General features: G+C 43.6%; 1 protein-coding gene across 3 annotated transcripts in view; it reads right to left on the reverse strand.

Moving 5' to 3' along the window:
- Positions 1-12,091, reverse strand: part of XPOT (exportin for tRNA) — a 39,104-nt gene that overhangs the window by 24,105 nt on the left and 2,908 nt on the right. For 2 of the 3 annotated variants that reach the window (XM_063309256.1, XM_063309255.1), the window contains exons 2-6: positions 7,989-8,116; positions 6,538-6,620; positions 5,300-5,356; positions 4,856-4,925; positions 4,490-4,708 (exon numbers count right to left, since the gene is read on the reverse strand). In XM_063309256.1, coding sequence (XP_063165326.1) covers positions 4,490-4,708; positions 4,856-4,925; positions 5,300-5,356; positions 6,538-6,620; positions 7,989-8,048 — 489 coding nt within the window. In that variant the 5' untranslated portion in view covers positions 8,049-8,116. Of the gene's footprint in view, positions 1-4,489; positions 4,709-4,855; positions 4,926-5,299; positions 5,357-6,537; positions 6,621-7,988; positions 8,117-10,552; positions 10,774-12,091 lie in introns of those variants that run through there. The other variant, XM_063309254.1, reaches the window with a different exon arrangement.

A 12,091-nucleotide genomic window follows, 5' to 3' on the forward strand; every position in this document is an offset into this window, starting at 1 on the left:
TGGGAATGCCATGGCTCGCGACAAACAACCCGCGCATCAACTGGGAGACCCGCACCTTCACATTTGGCGATGGAGAGTATCGGGCACCAGTTCCAGTGGGCAGAACCAACCCCACTGTGGGACGAGCAGAGGCGACTACACAGGACAACGCCGCTACCACAGCAGACCTACCGGAACAATACGCCGACTTCTCCGAGGTCTTCGGAGAGGCGGAAGCTGACCAACTACCCCCCCACCGCAAGACGGACTGCCGGATCGACCTGCTGCCCGATGTCCCCTTACCTAGACCGAAGATCTACTCGATGACCCCGAAGGAGATGGCAACCATCCGGGAGTTCATCGATAAAAACTTAGAGAGGGGATTCATAGAGCCAGCATGCTCACCGGTCGGAGCCCCCGTCTTATTCCGGGAGAAGAAAGACGGCACCCTACGGCTCTGCACCGACTACCGGGGCCTAAACGCGGCTTCCCTGTCCAACAAATACCCCTTACCCCTGGTGAAAGACATGCTCGCCCACCTGTCCACGGGCAAAGTCTTTTCCAAATTGGACCTTCGCGAGGCGTACTACCGCATCCGAATCAGGGAGGGGGACGAATGGAAGACTGCGTTCAACTGCCCCCTAGGCGCCTTCCAGTACAAAGTGCTGCCGTTCGGACTCGCGGGGGCCCCCGGGGTGTTTATGCAGCTCATCAATGAGGTACTGCATGAACACCTGTTCAAAGGGGTCCTTGTCTACATAGACGACGTCCTTATCTACACTAAAACGCACAAGGAACATGTGACCCTAGTCAGGCAAGTCCTCGACAAGCTCAGAAGGGCGCAGCTCTATGCCAAACCTACAAAGTGCGAATTTCATAAAGCGCGCCTAGACTACCTGGGGTACCGAATCTCCGGAGACGGCATAGAAATGGACCCCGCAAAAGTCGAGGTGGTGCTGAACTGGGAACGCCCCCGCAACAGATGCCAACTCCAGAGCTTCCTCGGCTTCGCGAATTTTTACAGGTCATTCGCCCGGGGGTTCGCAGAGATAGCCCTCCCCCTAACGGACCTCCTCAAAACCAAAGGGGTGGGGGACACCCGACGCGCCAAGAACCCGGGCACAGTATTGAATTGGACTCCCGCGTGCCAGACCACATTCGACAAGCTGAAAGCGCTGTTCACCACGGAGCCAATCCTCGCGCACCCGGACCCAGAACGGCCGTTCGTGGTCCAAGCCGACGCCTCAGACTTCTCCCTGGGGGCCATCCTGCTCCAAAAGGACCCCACGGGACTCCTGAAACCATGCGCCTACCTGTCGAGGAAATTTTCCGAGACAGAAAGGCGATGGCACGTCTGGGAGAAAGAAGCCTTCGCGGTAAAATCGGCGCTAGAAACATGGCGACACCTACTCGAGGGAGCCACCCAACCATTCGAGGTCTGGACTGACCACCGGAACCTCGAGGCCCTCCGAACGCCCAGACGCCTTAGCCCAAAACAGGTCCGATGGGCCCAATTCTTCAGCCGCTTCAACTTCCAGCTGAAGTTCATGCCGGGCAAAAAGAACTTCCTGGCCGACGCCCTCTCCCGACTGCCCCAAGACGAAGAGCCCGCCCCAGACACCATTGGGACGGTCCTATCCGCATCGCAACTGGGGATGGCCGTGACCACCTGAAGCGGCGCTCGGAGGCAGCTCGACTCTACGGCGCAACCGACGGCGGGACAACCTGTGACCAGACGAAGCCAACCGCAACTACCAGGGGGGATACGCACGGACCTCGCCGCCGCCCTCAAAACCGACCCCTGGTTCCTGGCAAACCTCGACAAGGTAACGATGGCACAGGACCTGGCATGGGGGGAAGGCAGAATCTATGTCCCGGACTCGCAACGCCAAGCGATCTTGCATAGGTCACACGACGCCAAGCAAGCGGGACACTTTGGGTTCCTCAAGACCCTACACCTAACAAGGCGTCAATTCTGGTGGCCCGCGCTAAGACGAGATGTGAAAGCATACGTAGCGTCCTGCCCAACGTGCGCTAGGGCCAAACGGGCACCAGGCAAACCCGCGGGGCTTTTACAACAGGTGGCAGAACCCTCCCGCCCATGGGAGGAAATCTCCATGGATTTTATAGTGGACCTCCCACCCAGCCAGAAGAAAACGGCCATTTGGGTGGTGAAGGATTACTTCTCGAAACAGGCCCACTTCATCCCCTGCACGTCGGTCCCGTCCGCACAACAACTCGCCAAACTCTTCCTCATCCACGTGTACAGGTTACACGGATGTCCCGCACATGTGGTGACCGACAGGGGCACACAGTTGACTTCTAAATTCTGGCGGGCCTTCCTAAAGCTGACGGGGACCCAACAGGCCCTATCCACTGCCTGGCACCCCCAGACGGACGGAGCCACAGAGGTCCTCAATGCCACCCTAGAGCAATTCATACGCTCATATACCAACTATCATCAAGACGACTGGGCTGAACTGCTCCCGTTCGCCGAAGTCGCATACAACAACGCCGTCCACACGAGCACGGGGAAAACTCCGTTCGAGGTAGTCTCGGGACGCGACTTCGTCCCCATACCGGAGCTACCACAACCCCCGGAACCCTAGGTGGACGCTAGCGACTGGGGACGGAAGATTGCGGAATCGTGGCCAATAATCACGGCAGCGCTGAAGGATGCACAGGCGGCCTACAAAGAGCAGGCCGACAAGCACCGGCGCCAACAACCGACGTTCCAGGCGGGGGATATGGTCTACCTATCCACCAAATTCCTAAAGTCACCCCAACCCTCGAAAAAACTGGGGCCTAAGTACATCGGGCCGTTCCGAGTCACGCAGATAGTGAACCCGGTGGCAATACGCTTGGACCTGCCACACAACCTATGGAGACTCCATCCGGTGTTCCACACCAGCCTCCTGAAACCGGCAACCACCTCTCGATGGCACCCAAGCACGCCACAGCCCTCACCGGTGATGATCGACGGGCAACATCACTTTGACGTAAGGGACATACTCGACTCTCGCAGGCAACGGGGAACTTTACACTATTTGGTCAAGTGGAAACACTTCCCCCACCCAGAATGGGTGGCGGCGCACAACGTTAACGCGCCTGACCTGACCCGGACTTTTCACCGGGCATACCCCAACAAGCCAAAACCAAGGCTAGCAAACCGTCACCTGCAAAACCCCTCCCCCGCGCCCCCCCGCCTACCGTGCCCCAAGGGAAAGGGCCCCCCCAAGCCCGCGACTTGGGTGGACCTCCCCCCCCAGGACTCACCCCCCCCGCCCCGGGCCCACGAGGCAGTAACAAGCCGTCGCCAGCACCCTCCCCCCACCCCGGGCCCACGGGGGAGTGGCAAGCAAGTCAACAGGGCATCCTGGGGGCAACGCCCAGGAGCACACATAACAAAGGCGACGCACTTTAAATAAAAAAGAAGGGCCCTACCTGGAGCTGATAAGCACCCGACCAGCCACGCCTCTCTCCTCGTCGAACTGAGCCAAACAAACAGGGTGTGGCCGGAGCATGCGCACGCCAGGGCGTGACCTGGGCATGCGCACTAAGAACACACCCTAGGAAGGCACGTGGTAGTGGGCGGAACAAAGGGAGGGGCGAAAAATACTCCGGCGGGAATTTCAAAAAACCATTTTGACAGCTCTCCTGAAAAAAAAAAACAAAAAAAAAACCGGGGGGGGCACTATTCGGACAGGGGGCAGTATGTCATGAGTGCCGTTGAGCTGAACACATCAGCGCAATGGCACACATGACAATAACAAGGAAACAGGGGAAGGGGCTCAAGATAAGTAGCCATCAACGGACAAAGACGGAAGGACAAGAAACAATGGCTAAACGGATCGCGAGGCACACCCAAGCTGTTAGCGCTAACGCAACGGAGATCGCCCAGCTGACAGCAATCACCGGAGGAATAGAGAAACCGATGATGGGCGATCCCGGAACGCCAGCGGGGCCTCGCAACCCCTCACCTACCGGCAGGACGTGTTGGACAAAGGGGGGTGACGTAACCACGAGTGAGGGGGCGCTGACCGGCGCGGGGTATTTAAACCCCGCACCGGCGCGCTCCTGTCACTCTCAGCTTTTTTCCTATACTGTACCTACACTGCGAATAAATCAGAGCCTGTTCCACAGAATCAGCGTCTGAGTATTATTCGGAGGTAGGCAGCGCATGACAGCATGACTGAAAAAGATTCTGAAAAAAATCCAATATATCTGGATGGCACTAGGTTGAAGAAGGTTTTTCTACTGTTTCTAAATATGCCATTTTAAATGGCTTCTAAAGCTGCCTTGTTTAACAAAACAGAGTGTTATTTTATTTATTTATATTTATTATTCACATTTCTATCACCGCCCATCTCCCCCTTTCCCCCCAACTTGTTTACAAGCTAGCATTGGTTATGAAACTGAATGTCACCAAAAACCACCTTCCTATGTCAAGGTTAATATTACATAACACTTAAATCAATGGGTACATTTGTTTTATAAAAAGGGAACTAACCTCTGATGTATGAACAACATCCCTATCTACCAGTTCAGCATCAACTGCCATAAGAATTCTGAGATAAAGATCCACACCTCGAGGATTCAGGCCTACCACAGACAGAATATCAAAGAAAAACTTGGGCCATTTTGTGAGATACTCTGTAACAAACAGCAAAGCAAAGACCTGAGCTGCTTTGTTTCGTATAAATGTCTTCTCTGATTGAGAATTCACCATCTGGAAAAAAAATGCATTTCTATAATCTTTCAAAATATTATTATGTATGAAATAAGCAGCTATATTTTTACATTGCAGATAAAGTAAACTACTTGGAAAATTATTGAAGCAGATGGCAATGATAATACATTATTTGAGAAAACCTACCTGTGCCTGTAGCCATGTTATAAGTGTTTCCCTAATTAGCTGTTGCTGTACTTCAGTTAGTTGAGAATACCTGAAACACAGCATTAATATTAAAATATTTACAAACCTTTCAGAGAAACTTTCCTGCAGAAGCTTCCATTATCCTACTGGCTGCACAGATTAAGTTTTGGGTTTTTAAGTACTGTACTATAGATAGGAATAAATGCATTGGAGGATTACACAGGAGTTTAATATGTAAAATAAAACACACACAGAGCCAGAAATAAGTCATTTGATTTATATATGCATTATATGTGTGTGTGTGTATACACGCAAACACTAGTATATATTTCCTCTTAAGTTTACCTTTCCTCCAATTCAGACATAAACAAAAAATGTGAATTTTGAAAGGACTACAAGGATTATCTACTTCAACCTTTCATATATGTAAAGTGACTATCTTACTTGTATTTAATTTGATGTTCCAGAACTTGAAAGCAGAAGAACTTGATGTGATCATCACTGAAATAGAGAAAACAGTCCAACAAATACAGAATGAAACTGTTTGTTTTATATGTTTTTCATGTGAAGATGGTTTGGGTGGGACTCTAGTGCCTGATTAAAATTTTGCTTTCTTTATAACTATAAAAGTAGACAAATATAAAAATATAGACAAATGACAAAATTGCATAGGTTTTGCAGCAGAAGACATTGCTCCAAACCATTTTCTGTTTAACTGTCAGGATACAAAATTTAGCTATATTTACTACAAACTACACACTGCCTTCAATACTCCAAGCAAAGTGGTAAAACATTAAAAAAATAGAAACTCAAGCAAGAGATTTCATTTTTAAGCTATATTCCTAAAGGTTTTCCACAGGGTTGGGTGTAGATACTTCAGACTACCACAGAGATGTCTCAAGATAAACTAGACATTATGGTGATGTAACTCATATGTTACAACATAGATCACGTTGAGCTGTTAGCAAGTTGCTCAAACTATTCAAAGTCTAGCATAAGTGAACTAGTGGCATGAATAATTTCTCCTACAATGTCTAGTTGTTGTAATGCTGTTCAAGAGATGTACATGATCTCTATTGGAACATGCAGGTTCTGTTATGGCCATGCTGCCACAGAGCACATCTGCTCTGACTAATAACAGATTAACCTTGGCTTGGATCCACACATATAAAGGGAGGAATAGCAGTGTTCAGTGGCATAGAATAACTTAACTGAAAGCACTAAATATAACAGCACCTGTAAAAATCACACATATCATTCAAAAGCACAGCCTTTGCCCAAGTTTTAGCTAATTCTCCAGTTCTCTCCACTGTAATCCTAGCCCATATCGTTAAGCAAAGCTATCTAACTTCAGAGAAGACTTTATTGAGGGCTGGCAAGCTTCCTGAGAATTCAACTTCCACTAGTCACCTTCCACTAGTCACTATATGTGTGGATTGATCAGGATATAACCGTACCAAAAAATAATAAATAGATCTGGTTATCTGCTTGAAATTTATACTTACAACCACTGCATATACAGAAAGTAGTGTTTCTACTTGTTATGCAATTTTAGTATGACTACAAAAATATAAACTATTATCTTGCTATCATGAATTATATGGTGCATGAGAGTGGCATTTACACTATACAGTATCTCTTCTCATTCTGTTTAAAAAGGAAACAACTTAAATGTTTGCTACCTGTAGATTCTTTGGGCTAAAGCTTCAGCACACACCTGCCAAGCATCGGGAGATATCTTCAACTGTTCAAAATAGGCCAATGCCTGAAATTATTTTTTTAAAAAAGGTTTATTTTTACAACAAAAGAAGAAAAAGTAAAGAAGTTGCCAAACTATCATTTAATAAACAGAAATTGGCATAATAAAATAAAAAATAGCTATGCTCATTCTTGATGACTTTGAAATAACTAAGTAAATTTTAGAGGCCATGTTATTTTAATCAGTGCAAGGTTGCTAAAGGCACAGAGGGAAATCTGAAGGAAAGTAAGTGGAAGTAGAGGTCTGAGGAATAGCACTTTGGTAGAAAACTGAAAAAAACAGAATAAACAAGAAAGAAAGGAAATCTTACACCCAATACAGCTAAATATTAATGATAGAAAGCAGAGAGAAAAAACAAGATGTTTGAGCATGTGAGGGCTTAAAAATGAGTGGAAGGCAAGATGTGCATGTTGGCCTGACACCTACTCTCTCTGTCATCCATATTTTCACCTGTGAGATCTGTGTACAGTTCCTTAAATATGAATAGATCTTCATATGATCAAGGATTCTGCAGACAGTGCAGAGAGGTATATTTTCAAACAAGCAAATATAAGTTTATCTCCCCTTTCCATTTCTAACTGAACATGTGGAGGTCAGAAAGAACATTGGTTGCAGGCCATGTACACAATTAAGACCACTATCAACTTTCAAGATCTCATATATTCAGATAAAAGCCTGAAGGAGGATTTAGTATTAATTTAATGCAGGGGTGGGCAAGCGTCTTCCTGTTGAGGGTCAAGTCCCCTCCAGAATAATCTGCTGGGGGACATATGACAGATGGTACTAATGCAAAGCCAGAGATGGGTCCAAAGCTAAAAGGGTGTGGAGAAATCCATTCCCTCTTTGACACATTTTTTAAAATTTTCACTTTCTGACACTGTCTTCTGCCTCTCAAAAAAATAGACTGCAAGGAACAGCCATTTTAACTTAATTGAACAATACCACCCATGTCCTAGCAGGACAGAGAAGAATACCCAGGTCACAAAAGGAAACAAACAAAAAGGTAAAAGGAAAAACAATGAGTCAGAATTGGATTGGTGATGACAATGCAGTAATATAAACACTGTGTTGTGAAAAAATAGGAAAGTATGCATGAAAGAGGAAGGCTTGAGAGATGAGCAAAGACATTAAGAAAAAGGTGACCAGGTCTATGAAGCAGTTGGTGAAATCTTCACACAGAGCAATGAAATGACAAGGACTGGTCTAGAGAATCATGAACTAGAGATGAAAAAGGCTTGATAAATGTTCTATAGCTTTAAAAAACAGCCATGTCATGGCTGCAGGTCAGAAATATTTACAGCAAGTTGAAATTAAACTGCTTTTCCCTAGGTATTTCTTGTAAAAACAAAGATTATAAGAAAAGCATAAACTTACTCGCTGCCTGAAATCTAAGTCAGCATTTGGATTTAATCCTAGAAGAGCTTGCTCATCCATTTCTGCTGCTATTCTCCAGCTTCTTTAACAGGATTATCCCATTCATACACAATAGGAGATGCAAACATCTACAGATGAAATAAAATGAAGACAATAGCAAAATTCTAAATTAAAGGCAAGATTTAAAAGTAATTTTACTGCAATATAGATGAACTACATCTTAGACAAAAAGATCAGTTAACAGAAAATCTTTCTGTACACTTGTTCCTTTTTACCGTACTAGGGGGGCAAAGCAAAAGTGACGAGCAGAACAAGGGTTCACATTCTTTTTCTTTCTCTTACACACACAATGTAAGAATCTGACACTTTTAATCCCAATAATGGTCCGACTCATGCATAGGTGAATTATGCAGAGATCAGATTTATTGAGAATGTGTACAGACCAAGAGAAAAAGCTGCGATTGAAGAATCTTAAGCTACCTAATTCAAAGCAAGCAGTCACCTCACTCCCCCTTCTATTCTTCCCGCCAGTTCTAACGGCCATGTATGCCTTCAGTTGGTACGACCTTGACTTAGTCCAACTAGTCCAAACAGCATACTTTCATACTCCTTGATGTTTCCCATCTCTGCTGGCTCTTTGACACATTGTCTCATCATGGCAGATGAACACAGTCAAACAATTCATCAATCCTTTGATCGTGGATTCTGACACACATCTCTCTAGCCCTCCTCCAACTCTGACAATCTAGATACAAATAGGAAGCAACAATGGGCTGACGTACCAAATTTTGATCAGATTTGCAGGGGAAGAAACTTGTTTACATCTTTTCTACACACACACAATCCTGTCATACAAAAAATGGCCATTAGTAGTGAAACTGCTACCTAAATCAGGATTACTGGGAAAAAGAAATTTACTTTATATATTCATGAAGTAGTCAAGGCTACTCTAAGCAAAGTAACATCCACAGAAAATGCAGTCATAACAACAACATACAATAATCAAAATATAATATATAATTACTGTAAACATTATAATTCATATAATCTTCCTGGCACCGTATGTATTACAGCATTTGAATCCCAAAGGCCTTCCAAAAGTTACTGCCTAACTCTCACACCATCCCAGGTTTTCTGATGCAGGTAAGAACTCCATCACATAGCTGATGGCTGATTAAGCCAAGGACAACTTGAAAAGTGTGGTGCTCAGGAATTCTTAGGGCAGCACAGAGTGATGCTAAAGACCATGGGTTGTACATATTGAAGATATCACTTTTTAACATTTCCCAGTATACCTATGTCACCTTTTAGGGTCCAAGCCCTTCCGAGGAGGCATATCATATAATTAATATAATATAAAATTCAGCACAGGTATTAACAATAAAACATCAGATGGATAGCCACCTTTAATTAAAAATAGAAGAAAGCAAAAAGATGTTTAAAACCCTTTTAAAAGCTGGTAAAGAAGAGACCGATAAACAAAAGCAAATGAGAATCCTGTATAACAACCAATAAAGAGGATGGATAGGCTATAAATGACAACCCTGCCAACAATATATAATTATAACAATAATTCAGAAACTGAGAAACTAAGGAGGACACTTGACCAAAAATGAATGTGACACAAGAGAATTCTCTAGGCACCTGTGTCTTGAAATATAGTTCAATAGAATTCTGTGGTAATTATTCTCAGGTATGGAAATATAAGATTACAGCCTCTGAGTTACAACCATGTAATGAGTGAAGGTAAGTGCAAATACAGTAAATACTGCAATTACATCAGCTTTATTAAATAATACAGCAGTTTAGATTATATAAGTTAGGTTTCTTAATCAAGACATATTGCCTACTATTGTCATACACGTTTTTCAAGAGTTACCCAATATCCTCATCAATTTCTTTCTCTGAATAGAAAATGAATGTGTCCTTAAAAAAAATCTGGCTATGAGCTTTGTGGTTTGTCTGAAGAGGATGTGAACAGACCAATGGAGAAACAGATAAAACTTGTGTACTATCTGGGGGATATTTTTAGAGATGCACAGCCGTCACTGAATAGTCTCAGTAAATGGTCCCAAAGAGGATATCTATCATGCTCTTCTTTAGCTCCTTGTCATCCCTGCTATTAGATAGATGGATCCTTTATTGATTTAGTCTTTTGACCATATCAAATATGAAATAAAATAAAATAAAAGCCATTATAAACATGCACGTAAAAACTAGTAGATACAAATAAAACGGTAATACAAATTCATATCAAACCATCACCCCTACAGTCAACTCCAATCTGATCTAAGCAATCTGTCCTCTTTAAGACTGCCTTTGATATGAAGAGTGCAGTTTTGCTGGTAATGAGCTGGTTCTTACCCTGTAAAAAATAAGATAGTTTCTGCTGGCTGCTCCAATATTTTTTGTTTTTTAAATATAAATCCAAGTGGTCAGTCCTTTCTATAATTTGCAGTCAAATAAGATATGTGCAGTATCTTCAACAGCTGGGGTACCACAAATACATAATCTTTCTGCTATTAAAGATTATTCTTAGAATGGAGGGACATTTAAATGCTCACCTGTCATAAGTGATCAGGAGGATTTTTAAAAATCCTACCATCTACCAATTTGTTGTATCCGTAGGCCAATTTTTTGTGGTTCAAGAAGATCTGAAAAGAAGGGTATAGAGTAGGAAAAGTCTAAAAGTACAATATTGTCTGTATTAAACTAAGTGCAAAGGGCTTGAAGAATTCTAAAGCTTAACCACACCAAAACATCAACCCATTTCAGTACTGTATATAAAACATTCACTCAGATCAGCTAAAGAATGGGTCAGCCTTTTGTTCAGGGTTTGCATAGTGTCCTCATCCATATAAATTGCAGTGCTTGGCTCTGTGGGAAGCCCTGTTTACTGTTTCTAGTGGACAGTTGGCTGGTTGGAATTAGACCACTGTTTTCCTGCTGCTAACGATAGTAGAAAATCAGCAATCTCCAATGAGCTTCTGGGATGGAGAAAATGATGAGATGCGTGTGTGAGAGAGAGTTAAAATTAATAAAGAGATTCCAATCTGTCTCCTAAGGCTTCAACCAGGATAGTTTCCATTTATCATGTTATTGCTAGGCCCACACATCACATTAGTTATTGTATAATGTGGTTTGTTTGGTTTTTGCATACTCTCTTCTGCAAACCCATCCACTATAATGTAAACCATTATTTATGGCATATCTTTTGTGGATCATTGAATTATTAAATAAAGGTAAAGGTAAAGGTTTCCCTTGACGTAAAGTCCAGTCGAATCCGACTCTAGGGGGCGGTGCTCATCTCCGTTTCTAAGCCTTGGAGCCGGCGTTGTCATAGACACTTCCAGGTCATGTGGCCAGCATGACGACTCGGAATGCCGTTACCTTCCCGCCGAAGCGGTACCTATTGATCTACTCACATTTGCATGTTTTCGAACTGCTAGGTGAGCAGGAGCTGGGATTAACAACGGGAGCTCACCCCACCGCGCGGTTTCGAACCGCCGACCTTCCGATCGACAGCTCAGCGGTTTAACCCGCAGCGCCACCGCGTCCTGAATTATTAAATAGTCGATGATTAAACAAATTATAGTTTAATGTAGTTTGGGAATTCACTATGTACTAGGGAGTGTCACCCAATGGCAGATAATGTATTATACAACTTATTGTTGTACTATTTATCAGTTTTGCAAACTGTCACTGTAAATAAATAACATTTTCTTTCCTGACTACATTTCATTATCTTTTGACTTCATTATTTACAATCTTCTCACACACAAAATGACAAGTGCGTATACTTTAGATAGCAGATTATGTTTGAAGTTGGATGTAATGCAAGAAAAGTTATATAATAAATTAGTCCATTATCATAAATCTTTGATATTCTATGATTCACTCATACATGCAAGGTATCACTAATATAGATAAAGTGAGTAGAAAGAGTTTTGTTGAGGTTGTTGTTTCTGTTTAAAAAATATTACCAGTAAAATCTTATATCTGAGTATCTATTAGTACACTGCATGTACGTTCTAGATTATGGTATGTGGGCGAAAGGATGTTAGCTTCCACAACAGTGTATATATTAGAGAATCTACTTTGCA

This window comes from Candoia aspera, chromosome 7 (assembly GCF_035149785.1).
Source record: "Candoia aspera isolate rCanAsp1 chromosome 7, rCanAsp1.hap2, whole genome shotgun sequence".
Taxonomy (NCBI): domain Eukaryota; kingdom Metazoa; phylum Chordata; class Lepidosauria; order Squamata; family Boidae; genus Candoia; species Candoia aspera.